We start from the raw sequence: 27798 nt of genomic DNA on the forward strand, positions 1-27798 counted from the left end.
GTCTGCCTCGCTGCTGCTTTCCTTGCAGTGCCGGCTCTTGCGCTGTGGTTCTTGGGTTGGTTTTGCAGCTCTTTGGGAGAACTGAGCGCACCAAACGTCAGCGTGTGTTTGGAGGTGGAAGTGGGGTTGTGGTTTCCCAGGTTTCTGGAGCTGTGGCTGGTTGGGGAGATCTGCAGCCCCATTGTCTCAGGTCTCTTCCTGTTGCTGTGATTGATGCTGCTCGGTGAGGAAACGCGCGCTCGCCGTCGGATCTTTGCATTTCCCGTGGATCACCAGAACGGGGCGGAAGAAAATTCCTCTCCTGGCGAATCTTTGGTTTGTGTCTCAGTGGATTGAGACCAAATTTGGATTATGACCAGAGAGAAGAGGCTTTGTACGGTAAATCCTTTCCGGGCATGCACTATATTAAAGGGACATTTGCTTCCAACACTTGAGGTGCGAATTTGGGCACAACTGTTGTGGTTGTAGTAACCGGATCAGACACGGCGCTGCAGCAAGTCCCAGCAATACATCACCCTTCTTTCTCTTCTCCCCATTTGACTAGTTAGAACTTTCCTGCTCTTACCAAATGGCATTAGGGGGTTTATTTTTTTATTAGAGAACCCTTTTTTCCAAGCAATAATGTAAATGATCTGCATCCCGTGGTAGGGATGCAAATAGTGGGGTTTGGCCTGAGTTACCGCCTTGTTTTTCAGTGGTATCTCGCCTTAACTTCCAATTTCCCAATGCAGATCATAGTGCTTGTATTCCTGTAATAATACATATCTTTTTTCTTGGTAGGATATTAGTGTGGAGCGAGCGATTAGAAACCCAGCACATAAACCAGAATGCGATGCTACCGGTGCGCTGGTGTGTGTTTGTAAGCCATTGGTATTCCATAGTAATTCCAACAATTTTCTGTGGCAAATGTCTCATTATATATAACACGTTATCACCAACGTCAAAAGTCCAATTAAATCTTGTGGAGCCATTAATCACAAAATAACAAGCTCAACAAATCCGTGGGTTGGTTTACAAGGACAATTCCCTCCCCTTTTGGAGCTTTGCTGCCCAAATGAACCAGCGTGGGGAATTCAATCTGCCTCCGAGAACCGAGCGGCAAATCTCCCAAAAGCTGCTGAATTTTGTAGCTCCTGCAATTGATGAAAACATGATCCTTTTGGCTTGTGCTGGTCGTGTGGCTGTTTTGGAAGGTGCCGGCATACCTGTCTGGTGAGCTGCATCCATTGCACTGAGCTACCGACTGCAATCAGGCGTTAGAATTAATGCTTTGCTCAGCATTTGGGTGCTTCACGGATATTCTAATTTTCAGCTGCTGGGTTTGTTTGGGCTTGTTGGGGCCTGACTCACCCGTGGTGGCAGAGGAGCGAGATACGGTTCTGTGTGTGAACGCGCACCCACCGCTTCAGTTTCGCATCTTCTCGGGGGCGTTTCGAGTGACGCCGTGTTCGACTGTCCACGCGAAGGAGCGAAACCCGTTCCCTTGCCAAACAAAATCACCGTTAGAACCAAAACAGCTGGTTAGCCAGAGTGTTTTTGCAGGGACACTGGTTGTGTTGGGGCTTAGAGCCTAAACACTGCGATTGCCAGTTGGGACAGCAAATACAGCAACTAATACTCTGTTCTTGCAAAAATCAGACTCATGGTGAAGAAAGAACACTGTCTGTGATCACCAGTTTCTTGTTGTAGGCTTAATTTTAACTTGAGAAGTGATAGCAAATAAATGTGTTTTCTTATTGCTGTGTGTTTGATCGCTTGCAATCTTTTGTCCCTGAGAGATCTCAGTGCATATCAGGGCTAAGAGGGTCATTAGGGGCAGTCAGCATGGCTTCACCAAGGGGACGTCGTGCTTGACCAACCTCATTGATTTTATGAAGACATAACAAGATAGATGGATGATGGCAGAGCAGTGGAGGTGATCTCCCTTGACTTGAGTAAGGCATTGACACCGTCTCCCACAGCATCCTCACAGCTGAACTGAGGGAGTGCGGTCTGGATGAGCGGGTGGTGAGGTGACTGCGAACTGGCTGGAGGGAAGAAGCCAGAGAGTCGTGGTCAATGGGCAGAGTCCAGTTGAGGCCTGTACCCAGTGCAGTGCCTCAGGGGCAGTGCTGGGGCCGGGATTATTCAATATATTCATCAGTGATTTGGAGGAGGGAATAGAGTGACTGTCAGCAAGTTTGCTGATGACACCAAGGTGGGAGGAGTGGTGACACTGGAAGCTGTGCTGCCATCAGAGACCTGGACAGGCTGGAGAGCTGGGGGGACAAATGTAATGAAATAGAACAAGGGCAAGTGTAGAGTCTTGAATGTGGGCAGGAACAACCCCAGGTTCCAGTGTAAGTTGGGGAATGAGCTATTAGAGAGCAGTGTAGGGGAAAGGGAGCTGGGGGTCCTGGGGACAGCAGGGTGACCATGAGCCAGCACTGGCCCTTGTGGCCAGGAAGCCAATGGGACCTGGGGTGGGTTAGAAGGGGGTGGTCAGTAGGTCAGAGAGGTTCTCCTGCCCCTCTGCTCTGCCCTGGGGAGACCACACCTGGAATCTTGTGTCCAGTTGTGGCCCCTCAGTTCCAGCAGGACAGGGAACTGCTGGAGAGAGTCCAGTGCAGCCACCAAGATGCTGGAGGGAGTGGAGCATCTCCCGTGTGAGGAAAGGCTGAGGGAGCTGGGGCTCTGGAGCTGGACAAGAGGAGACTGAGGGGGGACTCATTCCTGGGGACCAATATGGAAAGGGGCAGTGTCAGGACCAGGCTGCCCAGGGGGTTGTGGAGTCTCCTTCTCTGCAGACATTCCAACCCGCCTGGTTCCTGTGTAACCTCATCTGGGTGTTCCTGCTCCATGGGGGGATTGCACTGGATGAGCTTTCCAGGTCCCTTCAACCCCTGACATTCTGGGATTCTGAGATAAGATGTTACAAGTGTGGGTCAGGCTTGAAATGCTGTATGGCTTTTTGTTTTAATCCCTTCAAGGTTTCGGTCTTTCTTGTGGTTCTGATGCGACGTGAGAAATTAAACTAGAAGACAGCAGCCAGATGGTTCATCTCCAGGATCAGACAGATTAGGGGGTTTAAAAAAGGAAAAAGTTTCCTAAGACTTCTTCATTTCTGGAGTTTTTTCTGCGGAGCTCAGCCTGCGAGCAGTGGGCAAGCGGCGGAACTGCAGCTGCCGCCAGCCTAAAAACCCACGGCCCCCCAGCTTGTTTTCAATGAACAGCAAATAGACACGATGAGAAGTCAGATTTCTGGAGCGCAGGGTGTTCTTGCCGGGCAGCAGCGTACGAGTCGAGTCTTTTTCTGTTTGTAGAAGTGCTCTGAACATCTGCAGTGGACTCGCTTTATTTGCCAAAAGCTGTTCTCGAATTGCTTATTTTAAGACGAGGCTCTGAGGTTGCGCTTTGCCCCGTTGTTTGGGAATCATTTCGTTTCGTTGGCCTTTGTGGTCACCGAATATTTTCATACACTCTGAGTTTCCCTTTTTAGGTTTTCATGCCTTTGATATTCCATTTAGATAGCTGTTCTGATTCAAATTCTTGCATTTAAATAGTGTGTAGTGCATATCTCTGATCCCAAGGGAAAGTACAGGGGTTCTGTAATACGGAAGCTTTGAAATCCTAATGTACTTGCATTTGTTTGGTCTCTGATTTTCTTGCCTTGCTGCCTTCAGGTGCAACCTTCACGTCACTGAAAAGAAAAGTGAAAAATGAGGAGGTGATTAAATGAGTTTTCTTTCCTTGTTTCAGGGGACATCACGCAAAAGGGGTATGAGAAGAAGAGAGCGAAGCTGCTGGCTCCCTATGTTCCGCAGCCACAAGGTAGGTCCTTGTTTCTGCTGGCCTGAGAACCTTGCAGAGCCTCCACCTTCGAGGGACCCGTGGAGGGGAGCGCTGAGCTTCATTTGCCGGCTCTTGACTCTCAGCCGTGTTTCCGAAGCCAGTAATTCCGCCGCGGAGGCTGCGCGGGTGCCACATTTTGCCTTGAGTCGGCTGGTTCGTATTGAACTGCAGGGAACTGGGACTAGTATTATTCAATATATTCATCAACGATTTGGAGGAGGGAATAGAATGACTGTCAGCAAGTTTGCTGGTGACACCAAGCTGGGAGGAGTGGTGACACTGGAAGCTGTGCTGCCATCAGAGACCTGGACAGGCTGGAGAGCTGGGGGGAGAAATGTAATGAAACAGAACAAGGGCAAGTGTAGAGTCTTGTGTCTGGGCAGGAACAACCCCAGGTTCAGTGTAAGTTGGGGAATGAGCTGTTAGAGAGCAGTGTAGGGGAAAGGGAGCTGGGGGTCCTGGGGACAGCAGGGTGACCATGAGCCAGCACTGGCCCTTGTGGCCAGGAAGCCAATGGTACCTGGGGTGGGTTAGAAGGGGGGGGTCAGTAGGTCAGAGAGGTTCTCCTGCCCCTCTGCTCTGCCCTGGGGAGACCACACCTGGAATATTGTGTCCAGTTGTGGCCCCTCAGTTCCAGCAGGACAGGGAACTGCTGCAGAGAGTCCAGCGCAGCCACCAAGATGCTGGAGGGAGTGGAGCATCTCCCGTGGGAGGAAAGGCTGAGGGAGCTGGGGCTCTGGAGCTGGACAAGAGGAGACTGAGGGGGGACTCATTCCTGGGGATCAAGATGGAAAGGGGGAGTGTCAGGAGGATGGAGCCAGGCTCTTCTGGTGACAACCAGGGACAGGACAAGGGGCAAAGGGTGCAAACTGGAACACAGGAGGTTCCACTTAAATATGAGCAGAAACTTGTTCCCGGTGAGGGTGGCAGAGCCTGGCCCAGGCTGCCCAGGGGGTTGTGGAGTCTCCTTCTCTGCAGACATTCCAACCCGCCTGGTTCCTGTGTAACCTCATCTGGGTGTTCCTGCTCCATGGGGGGATTGCACTGGATGAGCTTTCCAGGTCCCTCCCACCCCTGACACTCTGGGATTCTGTGATTGCTGGTAGTTCAGAGCCATTCACGTCTCTGCGGAGCGCTCGGTGTTTCTACACTTTGTGTGTCCTGACTTATCTCCCACGTGCGTAAATCACGTCCCGCTCCCTTGTCAGCTGAGAACTCGAGGGCTTTGAGTTGGTTGTGAAGTGCGAGGTCCTCAGGAATCCTTGAAACCTTCTTAAAAATGGTTTAAGTGCAGAGTCGGTCTGTACCGTGTCCTTTCAACCACCTGAATTCCCTATTGGAGAAACATCAGGATTTCTGTAATTTGTTAGTTTGTTTTGCCAAAGTAGCTGAATTCATGTACTTCGTTTACATCCGTTTCTTTTGGTTCAAAGATCCTTCGCGGTGCAGCTGATTGTGTGTAGGATAATTAGATATAATTGTAAACTGAGGGACATGGCTGAAAGTATGCTCAGTAATTATTAGGGGGATGCTTGCCCAAAATAATTGCACTGCTGATGTACCAAGATGCTAAACCATTAAAAACTAATGTGTCTGGCTCTTGCGGCATGGGGGCTGAATGGGGACGACAGGCAGTCGTGACTGGGCTTACTGTAATTTACTGAGACTGAACTACTGCCAAAAAGTGAAGGCTCAAAGTGCTTTTATTGACCGTCAGCGCTGCATCCGCTGGGGAAGGGTTGTCGAGGACTTTTTGCTGTTTCTGCTGAGATGACAGCGGTTCACTTGCCTGAGAAGCACAGAAACACTCTGGCATTGTCGTGCGGTGGCTTCTGGACCCTGGTGCTTGTGTCCCTGTTCTCCTCCATCCCTGTTGTTTCTCAGTGTTGTTTTGCTCATGTACTCAACAAAAGCTGGTTCCTGTGCTCTTGTGCAACACTTATTGCCATAGCGGGTGCTTTATATATAAAAGAACAGTGTATTCTGCCTGAGCTGCTGTAGCAGAGGTTGCAAGGCAAGCAAAAAATAGATCTTAGCCTTCAAATGTGAGATTTTGTTACCAACAGCTCTCTGTGTCCTCAGGACGGCCTCCCTGAACCAGGATGTAACAGGAATCTCTGCTTGGTTACCTTTGTATCAAACCTCTGTTATTTAGAATCATTTCATTTCCGTTGGAGGAGACCCTCAGGATCATGGAGTCCAACCATAACCCAAGTCCAGCACTAAGCCATGGCCCTAAACCTCGTCTAAACACCTTTTAAACCCCTCCAGGGATGGTGACTCCAGCACTGCCCTGGGCAGCCTGTTCAATGCCCCACAGCCCTTTGGGGAAGAAATTGTTCCCACATCCAACCTCAACCTCCCCTGGTGCAACTTGAGGCCGTTTCCTCTTATTTTATCACTTGGGAGCACAGACCAACCCCCTCCATGCCCCAGCCTCCTTTTAAAAAAACCACAAAGTCATACACAAGACTAATCCCTCTTTATGGTCTTTAGGAGCAGCTATTTGTTAAGCGGGGTTTACAATCTCAGTCCAGCGTGCGTACCCATGGAGGTCTTGAGCCTCGGGAGGAAACACGGATGCTCTGGGCCAAACTCGCTCCTGTCTTGTCCTTTTGATCCGCCAACACGATCCCGTGCCCCTCGTGCCTGTCGCTCCACACACGTGTTTGGTTTGGTTCAGAAAACATTGTGTCATTAGGAGGGGTGAAAGCATTTGGCACGGCTGTCTGTGGCCCTGCTATTTTAATTGTCGCTCTTTTGAAAGCTGCAGAATGACCGGAGTTCGGGAAGAGACACAGGCTGGTAGGTCACCAATTAAGGCAGCGTTTTGAGTGCCATTCTGGCTCAGCTTGTTCTGTACCTTACACCCCCTGTATCTGGGAATCGCCCGTTGTAAAAACCCGGCTGGAGTCACACATGAGAGATTCAGAATCGGGTCACCTTGTTAATGGGAAGAAAATTAATGTAGTGCACAAGAAGATCAACAAAATATTTACTGTTGGCATTAGTGCATCACGCTTTTCCAGGGACCTTCCTGACGTGAGCTCGCGTATCGTCTCCATCTCATCGACGTGCAGCGATGACGACACATCAGGACACATCAGCCCTATAATTTGGGAGAGTCCTATTGCTAAACCCGTGCTCCATTCACATTGCCTCTGGGAGCTTGCCTCGTTATTCTAGAGTTAAGGCAACGATGTTAATTACCTAAAGATACATGTTTTCCTGGTGTGACATCCTTTTTTTGTAAATGGAAGCTGCCGCACCAGGGGCTTTGAGGACAGAACATGTTCTGAACAGCATCCCAGGCCGTGCGTGTTGGGCGAAGCTGCTGATGTCGCTGGTGTTTACGCCTATTTGAAAAGATGCAATACCATGTTATTACCTTTTTCTATCCTGCAAAATGGTGTTTGGATGGGCAGACGAGCTGCTCTGCTGCTGGGGGAGGACAGAGGGACTCGGCGCCTCTCGAAACCGGCTCTGCTGCAGACTACAGGCAAACCTGGGCCTAGGGAAAGAGCTCCAGCCCATGTTAGTCGCTACAGATCTGGGAGAGCATTTCCAGCCTGGAGCTCGCTCAGGATGCCCTTGCACACAGGCAGCTGGCAAAGTACGTTTTCTCGCTATTTAAGATAATGCGTTCAGCCCCTCTGCTGATGCGTAAAGGAAATTATATTCATTAAGCACCGATTCACTGTCAGAGCCTTTTTATGTAGCTGCTGGAGTGCTCCTGCTCCTGTTTCCTGTTCTCATGATGCTTAAAAAACAATTAAACAAGCAGGAGAATGTCGAGAGAATGTTTGCAAAGGTAAGACGAACATAATCTGTTTTTTGTGTTCCGGTACCTCAGCTAAAGGTGTTGGAAACCTGTTGAGATAACATTTGAGCTAATTTAAGAGATCCATGAACTTTAGTTGTTGATATACCTTTTGGTTTCTTTCTGCTTCACGTTATTCATGGATAGCACAAGGTGGGAATATGGTTGAGTCTGTTATTTTGTGTTTCATTTCCTTGATATCATGGTGCTTTGGAAGAGCTTCCCAAGCGGCTTGTCATGGATTTCCTTCCAAACCACTGCTGGAAACTTCTCCAAGGGCTTGGGGGGGGTTGGTTTGCTTTGCTTTTGCTTTTTCTTCCTGACTTTCAGCATCACATTATTTCCAATGGGAGCTAATGTGGAATAGCAACCAGCGCTAAACCAGCTTTGTCTAAACCTGTAAATCGCGCACGCGTGTTCCGGCTTAGTGTTGCTCCCAGAATTTACAAGATCTGACTTGCAACTGCCACAAACGAGGAATTATTTCTTCCTTGTCTAATGTGAGGGGCATCACAATTGCAAATAAAGCTGCTCGCTTGACTCAGGAAATCAATTTCTCCATCTTGGAAATAATTTCCAGGAGTAAATCAATGGCGCACCTGAATTTTCCTTTCGTGTCTTGCTCAGGGCAGGATCAAGATGTAGCTGGAAATCCTGCAAAATCACTGAATCTCAGTAAGTTTGAGTTCTCGGCAGAATCCCAGAGTGTCAGGGGTTGGAGGGACCTGGAAAGCTCATCCAGTGCAATCCCCCCATGGAGCAGGAACACCCAGATGAGGTTACACAGGAACCAGGCGGGTTGGAATGTCTGCACAGAAGGAGACTCCACAACCCCCTGGGCAGCCTGGGCCAGGCTCTGCCACCCTCACCACGAACAAGTTTCTTCTCATATTTAAGTGGAACCTCCTGTGTTCCAGTTTGCACCCATTGCCCCTTGTCCTGTCCCTGGTTGTCACCAGAAGAGCCTGGCTCCATCCTCCTGACACTCCCCCTTTCCATCTTGATCCCCAGGAATGAGTCCCCCCTCAGTCTCCTCTTGTCCAGCTCCAGAGCCCCAGCTCCCTCAGCCTTTCCTCACACGGGAGATGCTCCACTCCCTCCAGCATCTTGGTGGCTGCGCTGGACTCTCTGCAGCAGTTCCCTGTCCTGCTGGAGCTGAGGGGCCACAACTGGACACAAGATTCCAGGTGTGGTCTCCCCAGGGCAGAGCAGAGGGGCAGGAGAACCTCTCTGACCTACTGACCACCCCCTTCTAACCCACCCCAGGTCCCATTGGCTTCCCGGCCACAAGGGCCCAGTGCTGGCTCATGGTCACCCTGCTGTCCCCAGGACCCCCAGCTCCCTTTCCCCTACGCTGCTCTCTAACAGCTCATTCCCCAACTTACACTGAACCTGGGGTTGTTCTGCCCAGATTCAAGACTCTATACTCGGCGCAGGGAAACAGCAGGGGCCACAGTGAAGTTCCACAGAACAGCTGCTCAGGTTGGCTCCTCAACTCAGATATCCAGAGTTTGGTAATTACACAATTTTTATGTAGCTTGAAAAAATCATCTTGTTCTAAGGAATAACCAGCCCAGCAGTAGCACTGCTGCTCAGTTCTCTATGCAAAGGGCAGAATGACAGGGTTGCCTCCTGTTTTGCTTCTGCCAGATGAATCCAGTGCTTATTGTCTGTGTTATTGATGTGAACATTGGTCATACGTGATGCTTAGAATGGTTCTTTTAATCTAGTAATCTTTTTATGGAAAAAAAAACCCAAAACCCTAAATCATTAAACTTTTCCCTTCAACAAAATGCAGAGATCACAAAGCAGTCAGCACTGCTTAGAAACTAATGCCAGTTAGAAAACCTATAGTATCCTTCAAAAGCAAATAGTTTTTAATGTCTCTGTAGATTCAGGTCCCGCAGAAGCTGCAGGGTTGTTACGAAGGTAACGCTGAACAAGTCACTCGGCTGCTGCTTTGTTGTAGAACTGTGATTTACTGCAGCTGTTCACGTCGCCAACACCGCGAGCTTATTACAACATGTTGTTATGTCACAGCAAAATATGGAAATATGGTGTGTTGTGTCACCGAGACGCGTCCAGTCCCTCTGTAAACGGGATGTCGTGTTTCCCTGCCGAGCAGACGAGGACTTAAAAGAGAGAGCTGAATATGAGCTTAATAATTCATTTAAAATAGTGTCAAATCTGCTGCTGACATCTAGTGGGTACTGGATTCGTAAATACACGTGTGATCGGAGAGGGTTCAGCTCCTCTTCTCAGCCTTTGCATCAAAATAAAACTCTCTTGGTTTTGGTGAAGGCAAACATGTGCTACAAAGGTTCAATTCGTTACCAATGAAGTGTGTTCCAGAGTGACGGCAAGGGGACACAAACAGGTTCTTTCGGCTGTGGTTACACTGACATTTTGAATGGAAAATCCTGCTCTGAAGTCCAGGTCTTCCAGTTCACAGAATCGCAGAGTGTCAGGGGTTGAAGGGACCTGGAAAGCTCATCCAGTGCAATCCCCCCATGGAGCAGGAACACCCAGATGAGGTTACACAGGAACCAGGCGGGTTGGAATGTCTGCAGAGAAGGAGACTCCACAACCCCCCTGGGCAGCCTGGGCCAGGCTCTGCCACCCTCACCAGGAACAAGTTTCTTCTCATATTTAAGTGGAACCTCCTGTGTTCCAGTTTGCACCCATTGCCCCTTGTCCTGTCACTGGTTGTCACCAGAAGAGCCTGGCTCCATCCTCCTGACACTCCCCCTTTCCATCTTGATCCCCAGGAATGAGTCCCCCCTCAGTCTCCTCTTGTCCAGCTCCAGAGCCCCAGCTCCCTCAGCCTTTCCTCACACGGGAGATGCTCCACTCCCTCCAGCATCTTGGTGGCTGCGCTGGACTCTCTCCAGCAGTTCCCTGTCCTGCTGGAACTGAGGGGCCACAGCTGGACACAAGATTCCAGGTGTGGTCAAGCGTCACATCCTGCACATAAACCACAGGAGTCTCTTTGCCATCCTGCTTTTTGTGCCACTGGACGGTTCTGTTGGTGCTTTTTGTGCCAGGGGATGGTTCTATTTTGATAAGCAAATACTGTGTTATATGCTATGATACCCAAAAAATACCAGTGAAAATTGTTTGTCTCCTAATATGGTTTGAGAATTTCTTGCTAGCAGAGTGTGTGCTTTTTAACTAGAAATAAAGGTTCTGAATTTTTGGCACGAGAGTTCAGAGTCATTAATCCATAAAGAGCGCGATGCTCCCGCCTTCTCTGATTTTTCCATGTACCGCTGGCTTAAGCAGGTAGTTTGCTGGAATACTCAACATCCTGCTCTTCAGTTTGTTGGTACAGGAGGCACTTGGAGATTTGGGCGACTCGTTAGGTGTGATTGGCTGGAATTGCGGGTTCCCAGAGCTCGAGGCGCTTTCCTGGCGCCGTTTACCTGCAACCACACGCCCCCGAGCGCTCAGCCTGGAACCGGAGCCCGGGACTTGTGGTTTCCTCCTCATTTCTCTAATCCTTCGGTAGTTTGTGAGGACTGGTAAGCGGCGCGTGTTTAGATGACACACTCGCTGTTCCTTTTGCATGACTTGAGGTGACGATCTCAAGGTAATTACGGCGACTTGACCTTTTGGGTCCCACAGATTCATTTTAGAATGGAAACTCCAGTAGCGACAATTCCTCCCATCAATTTCTTAGCAGATTTTCTATTTAACTCCCTGTATTCCTGGGAAAACTGAAATTTTCCAGGATGCTGAAGCCCCTCGTGATGTGCTGGAAGGTGCCAGACGCTGGACAATTAATGGTCTCATTAATTTTATAATTAATGGGAGCAGCAGAGGCTGGTGTGGTGTTGGTTTTCCTGTCAATAACACACACTGGTCAGTGGAACGCGGTAACGAACGCGGCTTCTCAATATATTTTTCTGTGGGTTTGCTCTTCTTCACAACTCAATTTTAATGACTTATTGCATCAGTCGAGCCCCGTCTTGTGCCCATAGGAGGAAACGGGTGTAAATGGCTTTGAGCTCTAAAAGCAATTTACATACATCACTTTAACACAAGTTAAGCTGCTAATTCTCTTCCGCCTTAACGTGATAATGAGAAGATGGTGCAGTCCTGTTCCCATTGGAAACGAGGCGAAATAGGGAATAAACTGTACAGATACCGAGTCACAAAACATTGGCATTCGTTGTAAATGGAAGCGTAGGACTTACCTGCTTTATCTACTATTTATCAACATTTCTCCGACTCTTATCGCCTCTGGGTTTGTATTTTGTAATGAGTTTTTAAAGATCACTTAATCACCCTTAAATTATGTGAAATTGTGTATTATGTCACCTGCTATAGATTTGCTGGGAATTCTCTCAATTCAAGTGCCCAACAACCCCTTAAAAAGAAAAAAGCTGGAAAGAACTCCCAAGAATAAGGTCAAAGAAGGAAATATCTTAACTGATAATTGGATATATATAATTGTGTATCATTGGGAAGTTGTACTCATGTACTAATTAGATCCACTTCACTACAAGAAGGGAGAAAAAAAAGGAGAAAATCCTGTAATTATCTGAAGGAGGAAAGCGTGGTCCCAAAAGCTGCTGTTCCCCTCTCAGAGAACCGTGGGCTGTTTTCCAGGGGTGGATCCAGCGCCGCAGAAGGAATCCAGAACTCCGATGCCTGTTCCTGCTGCAGCTCCAGCCTCAGCGTCCTCCTCATCCTCCTCCAAGTTTCACCGAGCCCGCTCAGGGGGAGCCCGAGATGAACGTTACCGATCAGGTAAGGACGAGAGCTCACCGGGGAGTCCTGGCGATGAGGAACAACCCACCGTGTCCTCTCAAGGGGTCAAGCTTATTATTTGTCCGCTGATGGAAAGTCCTGTCTTGGTAGGACCTTGTATAAAAACCTGTCACTCGTAGGACTGCAGCTGCTGAATCCAAAAAATACAGACTAGAAAAAGCAAATCACTTTTTGCCACCTTGATTTTCTGGCCTGGATGCACCTATTCAGTGTTCACCATGACCATGGCTGGAGGTACCAGATTGGGTGAAGTGATGGGTAATAATTTGTCCTGGAGTTGGTGCTTGCTGTGCGCACCTGGGGCCGGTGTTACTCAATATATTCATCAATGATTTGGAGGAGGGAATAGAGTGACTGTCAGCAAGTTTGCTGGTGACACCAAGCTGGGAGGAGTGGTGACACTGAAAGCTGTGCTGCCATCAGAGACCTGGACAGGCTGGAGAGTTGGGTGGGGAAAAATGTAATGAAATAGAACAAGGGCAAGTGTAGAGTCTTGAATCTGGGCAGGAACAACCCCAGGTTCCAGTGTAAGTTGGGGAATGAGCTATTAGAGAGCAGTGTAGGGGAAAGGAACCTGGGGGTCCTGGGGACAGCAGGGTGACCATGAGCCCGCACTGGGCCCTTGTGGCCAGGAAGCCAATGGGACCTGGGGTGGGTTAGAAGGGGGTGGTCAGTAGGTCAGAGAGGTTCTCCTGCCCCTCTGCTCTGCCCTGGGGAGACCACACCTGGAATATTGTGTCCAGCTGTGGCCCCTCAGTTCCAGCAGGACAGGGAACTGCTGCAGAGAGTCCAGCGCAGCCACCAAGATGCTGGAGGGAGTGGAGCATCTCCCGTGTGAGGAAAGGCTGAGGGAGCTGGGGCTCTGGAGCTGGACAAGAGGAGACTGAGGGGGGACTCATTCCTGGGGATCAAGATGGAAAGGGGGAGTGTCAGGAGGATGGAGCCAGGCTCTTCTGGTGACAACCAGTGACAGGACAAGGGGCAATGGGTGCAAACTGGAACACAGGAGGTTCCGCTTAAATCTGAGCAGAAACTTGTTCGTGGTGAGGGTGGCAGAGCCTGGCCCAGGCTGCCCAGGGGGTTGTGGAGTCTCCTTCTCTGCAGACATTCCAACCCGCCTGGTTCCTGTGTAACCTCATCTGGGTGTTCCTGCTCCATGGGGGATTGCACTGGATGAGCTTTCCAGGTCCCTTCAACCCCTGACATTCCGTGATCTGTTCCAGTAGCCTGGACCATGAGAATGGGAGCTGCTTTTTGCTCTGGAGCTTCCACAGAGCAGCAGAAGTGGCCACCAAGCACCCTGCGATTTCCTTCTCCACAGAAAGGAAATAGAAAGTGGCAGCATTAAGCTGAGCAATGCACATAGATGAGCTCTCCATTGTCACTGTATCTTTTTAATAAGTTGTTCTCCCGTCCCCAGGGAAGTGTCTTCCCTTAAGAGCTCTGGATGTTCGCAGAGCGATTCAAGCCTCATGTCTTGGCCTGTTCCAGGCTGATCAGAATTTCTTTACAGCTGCCGTTAGCAGCTTTCAAGATTTACATGTAATCTGCATCCATTCTGGTTCTCAAACATACAGTTTTTCCTCAATCAGGCAACAGGCTGAGAATTTGCCAGTTTATAGACCGGAGTTGCACCCGGGGCTGTACACACTGTTAGCTTACCTGCTTATTTTAAATTAAACACAAGTATATTTTAGAATCACTTTGGTTGGGGAACACTCTAGTGGGGTTGGGCTTTCTATTAAAGTTGCTGGTGACACAATAGAATGACTAATCCAGAAGATTCCAGGCTAAGAACCCTCCGGCCCTGCTGTGTAACTTGCTGACTTTAGAAACCCAAGTTAGTTTCCCTGTCTTAAAAAAAGGAAATGAGGGAATGAGATGGGAAAATGGGGAATTAAGTGCATCAATATAGACGCTAGCGGTGGTTGCATGTGTGTAAGCCTTGCGTGGTTTAATTCTGCTGCAAAGCTGAGTCTGAGCGTCCCCTGTGCAGATATCCACACGGAGGCGGTTCAGGCGGCGCTGGCCAAGCACAAGGAGCAGAAGATGGCCCTGCCCATGCCAACCAAGCGACGCTCCACGTTCGTTCAGTCTCCCGCGGACGCCTGCACCCCCCCAGGTGAGGTCCTCGCAGTCTGGGGGGTGTTTGGGGATCAGCAGTGACAGTTCCCAAGTCAAACTGCTGTAATATTCCAGCTTTTGAGCACGTTTGCGGGGAGGCCGTTGCTCCCGTCGCTCTCCTGCTGCCTTTGAACAGCTGCTTGTTTGGTGGAGCTGCTGTTAGGGCTGTGAAAATGGCTCCTGGGAGCTCTGAAAGAACCGACTGGCAGGAGCTGAGCGGGATTTCTGGGCTGACGCTTCTCTTGCTCCCCTCACGCCAATTTTGGTTGCATAATTCACCTCTTGATTTTAAGGTTCAGTATTCAACGTACAGGTCAAGGCTTTGCAATGATGTACCTTTCTGGGTAAGGACCCTGGAGGAGCCCTGTGGGATTCGGGACTTGCAGGATTTTCCTTCCCAACCCTTCCCGTGCAATGGCTGCAGGAAAACACCTGGGATAAGGCGGCGCCTGTTACGGTGCATGCGCATCAGACGGCAGCAAACCTCTCTGCTTTCAAGCAGCTGTATGCACTGGCTTAAAAATGACTGTGTGTAATTTTTGGCAGTGACTTGTCTGTTGTCTCTCGTGCAGAAGCATCACAGCCATTTGGATCGATGACGTCGCCTGAAGATGATGAATTCATATCTCGTTGTGAATTCATCTCTCTGAAACCGCTCTGCTCGCCCTCCCCACTCACAACTATTCCTTTCCCTCCTTTTTTCTCCATCCTGTTTTTCTTTTCCTTTCCCCCGGGGGCTGCTGCATGTTCTGGTGTCTGCCTGGGTCTCAGCTTCGTACTAACTAGGCCAGGACTCGAGCACGCTCTGAGCGTGGCTCTCCCCAAATAAAGCTCAGGTCTGGAATCGGTCAATTCTGCAGCTCCTGACCATATTATAATAGTTTGATTTACAACTAAAGTACAGCCAGACAATCCCTTTGAAGAACACGTGAATTTTAGGGCAAAGCCCAAATGCTCATATTTAGCACTGTACGACTTCAGATATTAAGTCATTATTTTCTTCATGATGAATAATGAGGAGAGACAAGGGATTTGCTCTCTCAGAATGCGGGATGCAGTTCCTTGTAGTTTCCCCTGTTTTGTTTTGGGGTGGGTTGGTTGGTTGGTTGTTTTCCCTGCACTTCAAAGGGACCCATTTAGAATAGCAGACAAAAGCATTTTCTCATGTGGCCTTGGCACATGCGTTCCTGCAAATTTTCAGCTTTGACACTGATACTGACCCCTCCCTTTCCGTTTCTGAATTAGCAAAGTTAGGCAACACAGCGTCTGATATTACAGAATATGAGCAGAAAAGCAACGACGGATAAGTTGGAGAAGGCAGGGGAAGGATTCTTGCCTGAGGAGGTGACTCTTGTGCAAAGCACGAGGGGTAAACGTGTTCACGTTGGAGCCGTCTGCTGCTTTAACTTCTGGTTTGGCCAATGTAACCTTGTTAAAGAATAAAATCCTCATGTGACAAGCCCGTGCCGTTGATGTGTGAACCGGACGGAGAGCGTGTTCAGTGCCATGTGCTTTCCCGAAGCAGCTGGATTTTCTTTTCTGCTTTCACACAGACACGTCTTCCGCATCCGAGGACGAGGGCTCGCTAAGGCGCCAGGCTGCTCTTTCTGCTGCATTGCATCAGAGCTTACAGAATGCTGAGTCTTGGATCAACCGATCTATTCAGGGGTCATCCACATCCTCATCAGCATCTTCTACACTTTCCCATGGAGAAGGCAAAGGGACCAGTGGGTCACTAGCTGATGTATTTGCCAATACTCGAATAGGTAGGAGATGGGTATGAACAGAAAAATCGCTTCGAGTTCAGTTTGAGTTAATAAAGCCGGAGTTGAGGGAAATTCAGACCAAGAGCTTAGTTAGTTCTGATGGAGCTCGCTGGGATTTGTTGGAGTTGCACCATCACGATGCTTTTTTTTCTTCCGAATTTCAGAATATTGAGTTGGTTGAAAAAGTGGGGAGCAGGAGCTTATGGAAGCAGAAGAGACTCCAGGGGGTGTTGATGGGCTCCGTAGGCACCACCTTTTTGTACATTGTGTCGCTTATGTCTCCAGCTTTTGGAAGCCACTGTGTGTACAAAGCTGCCCTATGCAAGTAGCGTTTGGCATCCGTGTCCTATGGAAACCACAGGGGCGTCTTTGCCTGTCGAGTGGGGAAATGCTGCGTTTGAACATTTTCATTTTGCTATAAGCCCGAATGGTTTATTGTTTGTGTTAAAAGAACCCCAAAACAAAACACAAACAGCCATGTATTTGAACAAACGAACACGCAATTGCAAAAAAACGGCTATAGCGGGGTAAAGATTTCACACAGATCTTTCATGACAAGTCTGAGAAATACTCAGAGCATCCCCAGATTGAGAAGACGGAGCAAGAACTCCATGTCTGCATCCCCCGGGCTCAGTTTTCTGAGGCTCTGAGGTGTTCCTGCTGCTGATGCTTCTGTATGAAATGGCCAGTTTGGTTTTGCTCGGTGTACGTCTGTCCTTTCGATCCGCTGTTGAGGTTGTCACCGCAGCTCAGGACGTGTCTGTATTTTGTGTGCTCTCTGCTTTTGCTTAACTCGTTTGGGGCAAGCAGCGCATAGAAGTGCTGGTGGTTTCAGCTGTTTCCCTTATATTTTTTAATTGCTGTTATTTTTGTTTTCGTTTTATTTTTGCTGGGATGCAAGTGGGAAGAGTGGGGAAACTGCCCATAAAATGTAGTCGGTATAATCAATGTGTCTTTGAAGCAGAGAGGCTGGTTTTAATTGGAGCACACAGCAAGCTACGTTACCTTTTGTAATGAATTACGGTAATCTAGCTTTTCACCTACACAATACTAATATCATTAGTATTTTATGCAAAAGAGAAGTTTTAAATCTTTGGAGTTGTATTTGCCGTGTAGATGCCACATCCATCCCGTGCTAACACCTGATTTAAATGAATAGGAACTCTCCTATATGCAATTTCATATGTATTTTATATAGAGAGAGTTGGAGTTGTACAAAATCCGGGTCCTTTCTAATGAGCTCAGAGGTTCAATCCATGAGGGACATTCCTTGCCGCTGGGTCTCCAAAGCGATGCAGAAACGGAATGGTTCCACATCTGGCTTATTTCACACTCCAACATAGCTTCAAAATCGTTGCTTTTTTCCTTCCTAAGCAACAGTTGCTGGTTCTGTTGAGCCAGAACAGAATATTCTTGCCCATCAGGTGACCGAGCCAGCTGCGTTGGAGAAATAAATCCCACGTAAGCAAAAATCACTTGTTTAAGAGAAAGTTAACGAGAGAATTACTGGAATATGCAGATTTCCGTGCAGTTTGGGGCCCACAACCTTGTCTATAAAGCAAAACAGTGTCTTGCAACTTAAAGCAAAAAATAAAAGACGCAGCTTGCTCTGTTAATTAGTTTTTAAGTTGATTATTTAGCTGCTGGACAAGCTTATACTGTGTAGCCACTGAGCTGGAACCTGAATTGTGCTGATCTGCTTTGGTCAGTGGCGTCCCGCATGGTTTGTTTCGGAAAGCGCTCACCCAACAACCCGGTTCACCAGTGTCGTTCTAGCAGAGATTCCTGCACAGGTGACGTGGGGTTGTTCGGGGGATTGGGTGTTTCAGGGCTCACGTGGGTCTCCAGACGTGTTGATTTTTTACAGTGCTGAGGGTCAAGAGGTTGAGCTTGATTTGAAGGTCAGAGACCGAGAACAGGAATGGATGAACCGCTCACCTTGTGCCTTCGTTTTCTGTTTTCCAGAACAGATAACGTGCACCTCCTAGAGCTCCTTAATATTTAGGAAGCGGGGTGTTTAATAAGAGCTCCCCTACATTCAACCCATTAAATTCTTAAGATTGTTGGTAACGGGTAACTAACGCTTTGCCTGTTCCACCTGACAATCAAAGGTATGTCTTAATTGCCATTTTCTCCCTTCTTTTAGAAAATGTCTCCGTTCCCCCCGATGTCACAGCAACTACCTCCTGTTCCTCGGCGCGCCCGGCAGCCATCGACCTCCCTCCGGCGGGGATCGTCAAGGGCATGCACAAGGGATCCAACCGCTCCAGCCTCATGGACACCGCTGACGGTACGGAGCCCTCCGAGCACCCAGCCGGTAGATAGAGCCGTGCTGAGCTGGGAGAACAAACCTCCTGCTTTAAGTTCAGCCCATTGAAGCGCTTCACAAATTTGCAGTGGTTACGGCATCGGCGTTCACGCCTTCCTGTGCTGCACATTGACACCAACACCTTCCCGTGCTGCAGCAGTTGTCTGCTGTGTGCCAAACCGGGGAAAATTGTGACATTTTCTCCTCTCTGATGTTTTTAAGAAAAAAATTACAAGTGCGTAGGTAGGCTGATTGTTTTTAAAAGCTTTTGTCCTAGAATCCCTCAAAGGAAAGGTAAGATGAATGAAACGATTTAATTCTCAACTGTAATTAAGCTTCCATGGAGCTGATACACTCAGTCCAAGCTGGTTGGCATAAAGCTTTGTGCAGAGGGGTCACATCAGTGGTTCTGCTCTGGTTGTGTGTCCCCTCTGCTGGCACCCCAGCCCCACACTGATCGGTACCGGTGGCTCATCAGTACCGGTGGCCCATCGGTACCGGTGGCTCATCGATACCAGTGGCCCATCAGTACCGGTGGCCCATCGGTACCGGTGGCCCATTGATACCGGTGGCCCATTGATACCGGTGGCTCATTGATACCGGTGGCTCATCGATAGCGGTGGCTCATCGATAGCGGTGGCTCATCGATACCGGTGGCTCATCGATACCGGTGGCTCATCGATAGTGGTGGCTCATTGATACCGGTGGCCCATAGATACTGGTGGCTCATCGATACCGGTGGCTCATCGATACCGGTGGCCCATCGATACCGGTGGCTCATTGATAGCGGTGGCTCATCGATAGCGGTGGCTCATCAGTACCGGTGGCTCATCGATACCGGTGGCCCATCAGTACCCGTGGCTCATCGATACCGGTGGCTCATCGGTACCGGTGGCCCATCAGTACCCGTGGCTCATTGATACCGGTGGCTCATCGATACCGGTGGCTCATCGATACCGGTGGCTCATCGATACCGGTGGCTCATCGGTACCGGTGGCTCATCGATACCGGTGGCTCATCGATACCGGTGGCTCATCGGTACCGGTGGCTCATTGATACCAGTGGCTCATTGATACCAGTGGCTCATCGATAGCGGTGGCTCATTGATACCAGTGGCCCATCAGTACTGGTGGCCCATTGATACCGGTGACCCATCGGTACCGGTGGCTCATCGATAGCGGTGGCTCATTGATACCGGTGGCCCATCGATACTGGTGGCTCATCGAGAACCACGGGCGGGCGCAGAGCTGCAGGCCAGGCTTCACAACAAGTGCCCTGTGTCAGGGGCAGGTGGAAATCAGACTTTGAAGGGAGGAAATGCTTTAAAATGAATGTCTATTACTAGCATTTTCTGAGCACTGAGTTAATACAGAACTGATATATCACTTACTAATATCGTCCTGCACTGGCACAACCTTTAATAATGGAATGGGGGCACCAAGAGAAGGATCCTCCGATGGAGGGAGGCGGGATGTGAATGTTAACAGGGATGCCGAACGCTTTGGTTAGACAAGATCTCTCCATCCAGGTGTTCCCGTGAGCAGTCGAGTCTCCACGAAAATTCAGCAGTTGCTTAACACCTTGAAAAGACCTAAAAGGCCACCCCTGAAAGAATTTTTTGTGGATGATTTTGAAGAAATTGTGGAAGGTAATAGCATCAAATAGTGAGTTTTATGAATCATTTGCTATAAGTACACTCATCTGCATGGTGCTGAATTTCTTTATGCAGCTGGTGTTGAAGTTGACTCTGGTTGGCTCTTTGCAGCCTGCAGTAGCTGTCAGGAACAGTCTGATACAAAACCAGTGGTTGAAGTCACTCCCTGTACTGCCGAGCTTTGAGCGGCCTCCTCAACGCTAAACTTCTTACAATAACTACAGTTTCTTACCGAAAATATTTCAGTAGATTTTTAAACCCTCTTCATTCACTTAGGCTACTTGAATTTCCCAAAAGGGATCGTCTTTACTGGTAATTTCATTACAAACTGATTTTGTAAGATTGTTCTTCTTTTCTCCAATTCTGGGTTACTTTCCTCCCTCTTGAACCAAATACCTTTTAAGAGCACCTTAGGAGACTATGTCCGTGATGTTTTGTTTTGTACAGGGCTTCCTAGGAAATGAAATGTGATGGGGGTTGTTAACCCTAAAGGTGATGAGGAAAAGCCTTTGTTTTCAGCGCATCTTTCCAGCTTAACTGTCTGGTGATAAATGGGCAAAGTTGAACTGGAAACATTATGGAATTGTCTTCAGTTCCGCAGCCTGACCCCAATCAGCCCAAGCCAGAGGGCCGTCAGATGATGCCGGTGAAGGGGGAACCCCTGGGAGTTGTTTGTAACTGGCCTCCTGCCTTAGAAGCAGCTCTGCAGCGCTGGGGAACCACGCAGGCGAAGTGCCCCTGTCTGACAGCACTGGATGTTACGGGAAAACCAGTTTATACCCTCACATATGGTGAGTTGAGCCGCAGCTGCTGTTGCTAAACTGCTCCAAAAGAGCAGCAGTGGATTGTGGAATCACAGGAGGGTTTGGGTTGAAGGGACCTTCAAATGTCACCCCTGCCATGAGCAGGGACATCTTCAGCAGCTCAGGGTGCTCAGAGCCCCGTCCAGGCTGGCCTGGGATGTCTCCAGGGATGGTTCATCTACCACCTCTCTGGCCAACCTGGGCCAGGCTCTCACCACCCTCAGGGACAACAATTTCCTTTTATCCAGCCTGAATCTCCTCTCTTTTAGTTTAAAACCATCCCCCCTTGTCCTGTCCCAACAGGCCCTGCTCAAAAGTCTGTCCCCATCTTTCTTCAGGCCCCTTTTAAGCACTGAAAGGCCGCACTAAGGTCTCCCCGGAGCTTCTCTTCCCCAGCTGAACACCCAACTCTCTCAGCCGTTCCTCCCAGCAGAGCTGCTCCAGCCTCACATCAGATAGAACACATGGGGTTGTTGGTCTTGGTGCGGTTGCACACGCCTTCCTGGGTTTGGAGAGCTTTGTAGACAAAGCGGCTTAACTGAAACAGAGTACACGGCTGTAGGTGGTCAAAGCAGCCAAGAACTGAAACATTCTCTTGTGTGCTCGTTGATTTAGAGTTGTGCAAATCTCTCTTCTTTGTGTTCCAGGCAAACTGTGGAGCAGAAGTCTCAAGCTGGCCTACACGCTGCTTAATAAACTGGGGACCAAAAATGAACCTGTGTTAAAACCTGGAGATAGGGTAATGAGTTTGGGACTATCTGGTTCAACCTCTGAAATAAAAAGAGGGTTTTGGGGGGCTGCAACTTATCACAGACACTATATTCTTGTTCTTTTAATAGCAAGACTCTTACCTCAGGGACAGGCTATTTGGGAAAGAAACCTCCGTGGTTTTTCTATCCTGGTGGCTGCTCTGTAAGCAGCTTCTTGGCTCTGGGCTTTGAAATACAGCTGAGGAAGAGCCTTGCATGTCTGAGAGAAAACCAGTTTTCGACCTCTGTGTATGTGCATCTTCATGTGTGTGGGCCCCAGGGAACGCTGACGTACCAGATATTCCATGGGAGAGCGAGCGCTTGGAGGTGCCCTGTGAAAAATGCCGTGGTAGAATGTGAAATAACACCACGTTTCCTGACTGTTCGTCGCTATAGAGCTGAACTTAGCGATTTTTTTTCAACTCACAAAACATTTCTGTGAATTGCAGGTAGCCCTCGTTTATCCCAACAATGACCCGGTCATGTTCATGGTGGCGTTTTACGGCTGTCTCCTGGCAGAAGTCATACCAGTGCCTATCGAGGTACCTCTTACCAGAAAGGTAACGTTGATGGGATGAGAGGAGCGATAGGCTGATGTGGGATGACATCCAAGTCGGACCATCCACCTCTGAGGGTGTTTCACAGCATCCGCCTTCTCTGTAGCAACACAGTGTGCGAGCCCTTTGCGAACCTGCAAGAGCTGTTTGAAAATGGAAAAACATATTGACCAGAGCGCTGTGCTCAGCAACTGGAGATGTCGATTCACCTAAATGCTGTAGTCTACGTTCTGTTATAGCGGACAATATCGTGGTTCTGCCCCCAATCGGTGTGAAGGGCTCTTGTTTAGCATCTTCCGTTCTTTTATTTCACTGGAGGCTGAAGGTGCCGAGTATTTCTGAACACTTCTGGGCGCTTTTTGTAAATTCCCGGCCCAACAAAGAATTTTCTTTACCCTTACCGGAATTTTTGCGGTATTGCCGTGTTATGGCCATGTCAAGAACTGCCTAAAACTGTTGATTTCGTAAGAGGTATCAAAAGCGACAGGATAATGGCAAACATATGGCAAGAGAGATGGTAATGGACCGGTGAGCTAGTCTGGTAATACTATGGGAGTCAAAGCTTTGCTCTCAACGTGACAACTGCTACAGCAACTGAATACAAAATTAAAACATCTCCCGATCAGATTTTGTGATGCCTTATCCCTTGCCTACAGACTTTTATTGCCTTGTAGGTACGTCTCTGTTTTCACCCAGCGGGCCTTTGTGCTGGATATGTAGAATATCATCTTCCAAAATGCGTTATAATGCAACTTGGAAGCGATTCTGTTCATCCCTGCCAGCAGGAGGTTGTCACTTGAGTTTCAGACCATTGCCAGGCATTGGGTGTAGGCAGAGAAGGACAAAGCGAAGGAGAGAGTCTGGGCATGGGTTGCGTTGTCTTTTTCCTTCCCTGTGTGATCCGTAATGTTACCAGCCCTGGGGTTTTGCTAAGGGGAAAGGTGATTTATGTCCCGTATAAACAGGAATGACGTTTTCCCTCTCCCAGGACGCCGGTGGGCAGCAGATCGGCTTTCTGCTGGGAAGCTGTGGCATTGCTTTGGCCCTCACCACTGAAGTTTGCCTGAAAGGGCTCCCAAAAACCCAAAACGGAGAAATCGTGCAATTTAAAGGTTAGATTGGGTTATACACTTGCTTTTGATCGTGTTTTTCATCTAGCTGAGCTGTCTGAAGGTAGCTAGCAGAAGCCTGAATGCATTTGGGGAGTGCAAAGGGAGCGGCTTTTCTGCTGGCATCGCTTACCTGTTGCTTTGTGCGTGTGGTGTAGATCGATCCTTGTGTCCGACAGAACCGCTTTGTTGTTCTGGAAGTCACAATGGACCCACCTTAGGAGCCAGGGTTGTCCTCAGATCCCTTCAGGGGCGTTTGCCCGTTCAGAAGCAGCTTCATTAATGATACAACAAGCTATATTTAGAAGTACCGCGGGGATCTTTCCTGCGCAGAGGAAGCGCCGCGTCGCCCACTGAGCTCCTGATGAGAAACGAGATGAACCTTCTGGCTGGTTGCTTGGCTCGGTATTCTGCTTGTGTAACTCATCTTGGACAGACGATGGGGGTTCGGTGTATTCTTGAAGAATATAAATCCCTCAATAAATAAACTGGTATTAATATTCCACTTTAATTTTGGCTCTAGGTTGGCCCAGACTCAAATGGGTTGTGACAGATTCAAAATATCTCTCCAAATCTCCCAAGGACTGGCAGCCCAACATCTCAGCTGCGGGAACTGAGCCAGCGTATATTGAGGTAAGCAGGGAATGGGGAATAGAAAGTAGTTTCCATGAGCTGAATTTAATGTTCTAATCACCAGAGAGATAATACATTCACCTTGCTGCCCTAAACTGCCCGTTTCTAGCTGCTGAAACAAGACTTTGCTGTGTACAACCTGCCGTGAGGCTTATTTTAGTTTTGAATACCTTTGTGGCCTTGAGCACGGCTCAAAATGATTTGGAGAACATTGCTCTTGTTCCAGAAAAGCTGGTAATTGGACAACGGAGCTCTCCAAGATTACACAGATCTCTGAAAATACTTCAGCCAGCAGCGTTTTGAATTTTCTGTTCATCCTGGCAGAGCTTATTGTCGTTTGTGCACCGCAGTGAGGCGACTTCTAGGAATCACAGAATCCCAGAGTGTCAGGGATTGAAGGGACCTGGGAAGCTCATGCAGTGCAATCCCCCCATGGAGCAGGAACACCCAGATGAGGTTACACAGGAACCAGGCGGGTTGGAATGTCTGCACAGAAGGAGACTCCACAACCCCCTGGGCAGCCTGGGCCAGGCTCTGCCACCCTCACCATCAACAAGTTTCTGCTCAGATTTAAGTGGAACCTCCTGTGTTCCAGTTTGCACCCATTGCCCCTTGTCCTGTCACTGGTTGTCACCAGAAGAGCCTGGCTCCATCCTCCTGACACTCCCCCTTCCCATATTGATCCCCAGGAATGAGTCCCCCCTCAGTCTCCTCTTGTCCAGCTCCAGAGCCCCAGCTCCCTCAGCCTTTCCTCACACGGGAGATGCTCCACTCCCTCCAGCATCTTGGTGGCTGCGCTGGACTCTCTGCAGCAGTTCCCTGTCCTGCTGGAACTGAGGGGCCACAACTGGACACAATATTCCAGGAAGAGTACACACTTGCCTGAACATTGTGCATAGTCTTCATTCATCAGTATGGCCGATAAGAGTTCTTTTTCTGCATCTCAGCTTTGACATTTAAGTTATTTCAGGTTCTATACGTTCTTCTTTACATTATGGTCTTTGTTTCCCTCCTGGGTTCTCATACCCATGTGCTAAAAGACAGCAACACAGGACCACAGGGCATGCATACATTCCAGTTCAGTTTCTAAACTGTTTTATATATCATACTGAGTAAGTGAACCTTGCTGCTGCCTTTCTACAAGCTGCTACTGTTTTGAGCGTGTCTCAGCAGCTTTAGGGAAACAAAATGTTATTTAATACGGACTTTATGATTTAATTTCCTTCGTATGTGGGACCCGGAGTCCCACCCTGACTGGTTTTTATCCCTCTGCAGTACAAGACGAGCAAAGAGGGCAGCGTGATGGGCGTCACGGTGTCACGGGTGGCCATGCTGTCCCACTGCCAAGCCTTGTCCCAAGCCTGCAACTATTCTGAAGGTGGGTGATGGCACGGGAACATCAAAGGAACGAAGGTTCAGTGACATAATTTCCAGTGGTTGCTTCTCATATTTTCAACTGTCTATGAGTAACCAATACACAATAGTATCCACTTCTATCTGTAACCTTTTCAATCCGAAACGGCGCCGTCTTCGTTGCCGTAGTGCAGAGGAGTAAAAAGTGGGATTTGCATCGTGTCTGGAAAGTGAACAAGTGTGTTCTGATGAATCAAAAAGGGAGGAAATGAATCAAAAGTGGAACATTCTGCAGCCAGCTGCAGTCTCACTGTGCTGATCATACATTAAAATGCCTTTCCAAACTTTTGTTCTTGAAAGTGTGTGTAAACCTCAAAGCGCCTCTTGCATTAACTGGTTCTGTACGGGTCGCAGGAGGCTTTTTGGATAACCCAGAAATGGAGATTGCGAATTGCTGCTGGGAGTACAGCAAATTCTGCTCTAGGATACGCTTTTAGTCCGGTCTACCTTGTAAATCAAGCTAATTTATATATCCATGGCTGCAAGTTGATTTTTAGAGCTGTATGTGACAGTAGTTTAAAATGCAGAGTTCGGGAAGAAGCCGTCGCTGTAATTCCATCGCTCCGGGAGTCGGTGGTTGAGTGATGTGCTCTGTTCTCTTCCCCTGCTCATGCAGAACGAGGTCAGGGCCCTCTCTGCACTGCTGATGTACGGTACAGGCTGCAATGGAATTTTTTTGCAGCTTTCTGGGATGCGTTTTCCTTCTCTTAGATGCGTTCAGTTGCGTTATTTTGCATAACGAGGAGCTCTGACTAGTAAAACACATCAGACAAACAAGGCTGTGAACTCCGTGTGTTCCTCCAGGCGCAGATCTGACCGATTCAGATGTCAGATTCCGACATGTGCAGGTTCCGTCCTGCCACGTTTCACCTCAAAACTACAACTTTGTTTTTCCAGGTGAAACGATAGTGAATGTCTTGGATTTTAAGAAGGATGCGGGGTTGTGGCATGGCATTCTGACGGTGAGTTGAGCCTGGACGGGCCTTCTGAAGCATTTCACTCTTTTCATTGCAACGTTTGAGGAGATTGACCTGTTAATTCAACCATTTCTCTCCCATGTCAATCTGCAACTCTCAGTGGGGAGTGTAGGAGCATCCTCAGAAGCCTTACTGTGAATTCACGGTGGGGTAGAGGCTGATGGGGAGCGAGCGCGACTCTGGTTCTGCTCTGTAATAGGTTTTGTGAGCCCTTTTCTAAATCTTTTTCTATTTTTCAGAATGTAATGAACAAACTGCACACGATCAGTGTGCCCTACTCGGTGATGAAAACCTGCCCGCTCTCCTGGGTGCAGAGAGTTCATGCCCACAAAGGTAACTGTGAATCACAGAATGGACTGGGTTGGAAAAGCCCTCAGAGACCATCCAGTCCAACCCTTGGTCCAACTCCAGTCTATTGACTAGATCATGGCACTAAGCGCCATGTCCAATCTCAGCTTAAAAACCTCCAGGGCTGGTGAGTCCAGCACCTCCCTGGGTTCCACAACTTCAGCTTGAAGTTCTCAGGATAAATGAGAGAGGGGCCTTAAAACCTCAAGCTCTTTAGAGCCTGTCGTCTTGCTCTTCCATGACGATCCCAAGGGCCAAATCTCCTTTATTTCTAAAAATGCCCAAAGTCCTAATGCCACGTGAATGTCAGCGAACTTCACGGGGCCTTCGTGACCCATGTGTTTGGAGCCAGTGCCTTTTATGAGACCAAGCAAAGAGTTGAGCGCAGGAAGGTGCGTTGATCCGCAGTCCTGCAGATGCTGACAATGATTTCTGCATTTTGGAGGAGCGGCTGCAGCGGTGACCACCCTGGTGCAGGCAGATGCTGTTGTGTGTCGGGGTTTGCCGTTCCTGCAGGCTCAATTAATAAAAGTCGCTTGCTTCAGTGAGAATTTTCTCATTTGGGAGTGTTGGACTGTGTACTCTTATGAAAATGCCTCATGGAATGTGTCCTTAAACATTTTCTTTTTGTGTTGGTTCACAGCAAAAGTCGCTTTAGTCAAGTGTCGAGACTTGCACTGGGCCATGATGGCCCATCGAGACCAAAGAGACGTCAGTTTGAGCTCCCTGCGCATGCTGATCGTAACCGATGGTGCAAATCCTTGTGAGTATGGTGCAAATCCTTGCAAGTATGCTGCAAATCCTTGTGACCATGCCCATCCTGCTGCTTTTAGGAGGGGGATTTCTCAGCCAGCTCTCTCACCAGGCTCAAGCTTAACTCCTTTTGTAGATCCTCGCAAGCAGATTTCAGCTGGGGACGCAGAGCGTTGGGTT

The 27798-nt window shown here is 48.8% G+C and overlaps 1 protein-coding gene across 4 annotated transcripts in view; it reads left to right on the forward strand.

Moving 5' to 3' along the window:
• Positions 1-27798, forward strand: part of DIP2B (disco interacting protein 2 homolog B) — a 74749-nt gene that overhangs the window by 25719 nt on the left and 21232 nt on the right. For 2 of the 4 annotated variants that reach the window (XM_065043636.1, XM_065043638.1), the window contains exons 2-16: positions 3739-3810; positions 12263-12403; positions 14421-14546; positions 16102-16314; positions 18461-18604; positions 20151-20270; positions 20870-21067; positions 21727-21818; positions 22278-22388; positions 23374-23497; positions 24018-24127; positions 25403-25505; positions 26438-26502; positions 26757-26850; positions 27509-27628. In XM_065043636.1, the coding sequence (XP_064899708.1) occupies positions 3739-3810; positions 12263-12403; positions 14421-14546; positions 16102-16314; positions 18461-18604; positions 20151-20270; positions 20870-21067; positions 21727-21818; positions 22278-22388; positions 23374-23497; positions 24018-24127; positions 25403-25505; positions 26438-26502; positions 26757-26850; positions 27509-27628 (1833 nt within the window). The remainder of the gene's footprint in view (positions 1-3738; positions 3811-12262; positions 12404-14420; positions 14547-16101; positions 16315-18460; positions 18605-20150; positions 20271-20869; positions 21068-21726; positions 21819-22277; positions 22389-23373; positions 23498-24017; positions 24128-25402; positions 25506-26437; positions 26503-26756; positions 26851-27508; positions 27629-27798) is intronic. The other 2 variants (XM_065043637.1, XM_065043639.1) reach the window with 2 other exon arrangements.

Source organism: Columba livia, chromosome 29 (assembly GCF_036013475.1).
Source record: "Columba livia isolate bColLiv1 breed racing homer chromosome 29, bColLiv1.pat.W.v2, whole genome shotgun sequence".
Lineage (NCBI taxonomy): Eukaryota > Metazoa > Chordata > Aves > Columbiformes > Columbidae > Columba > Columba livia.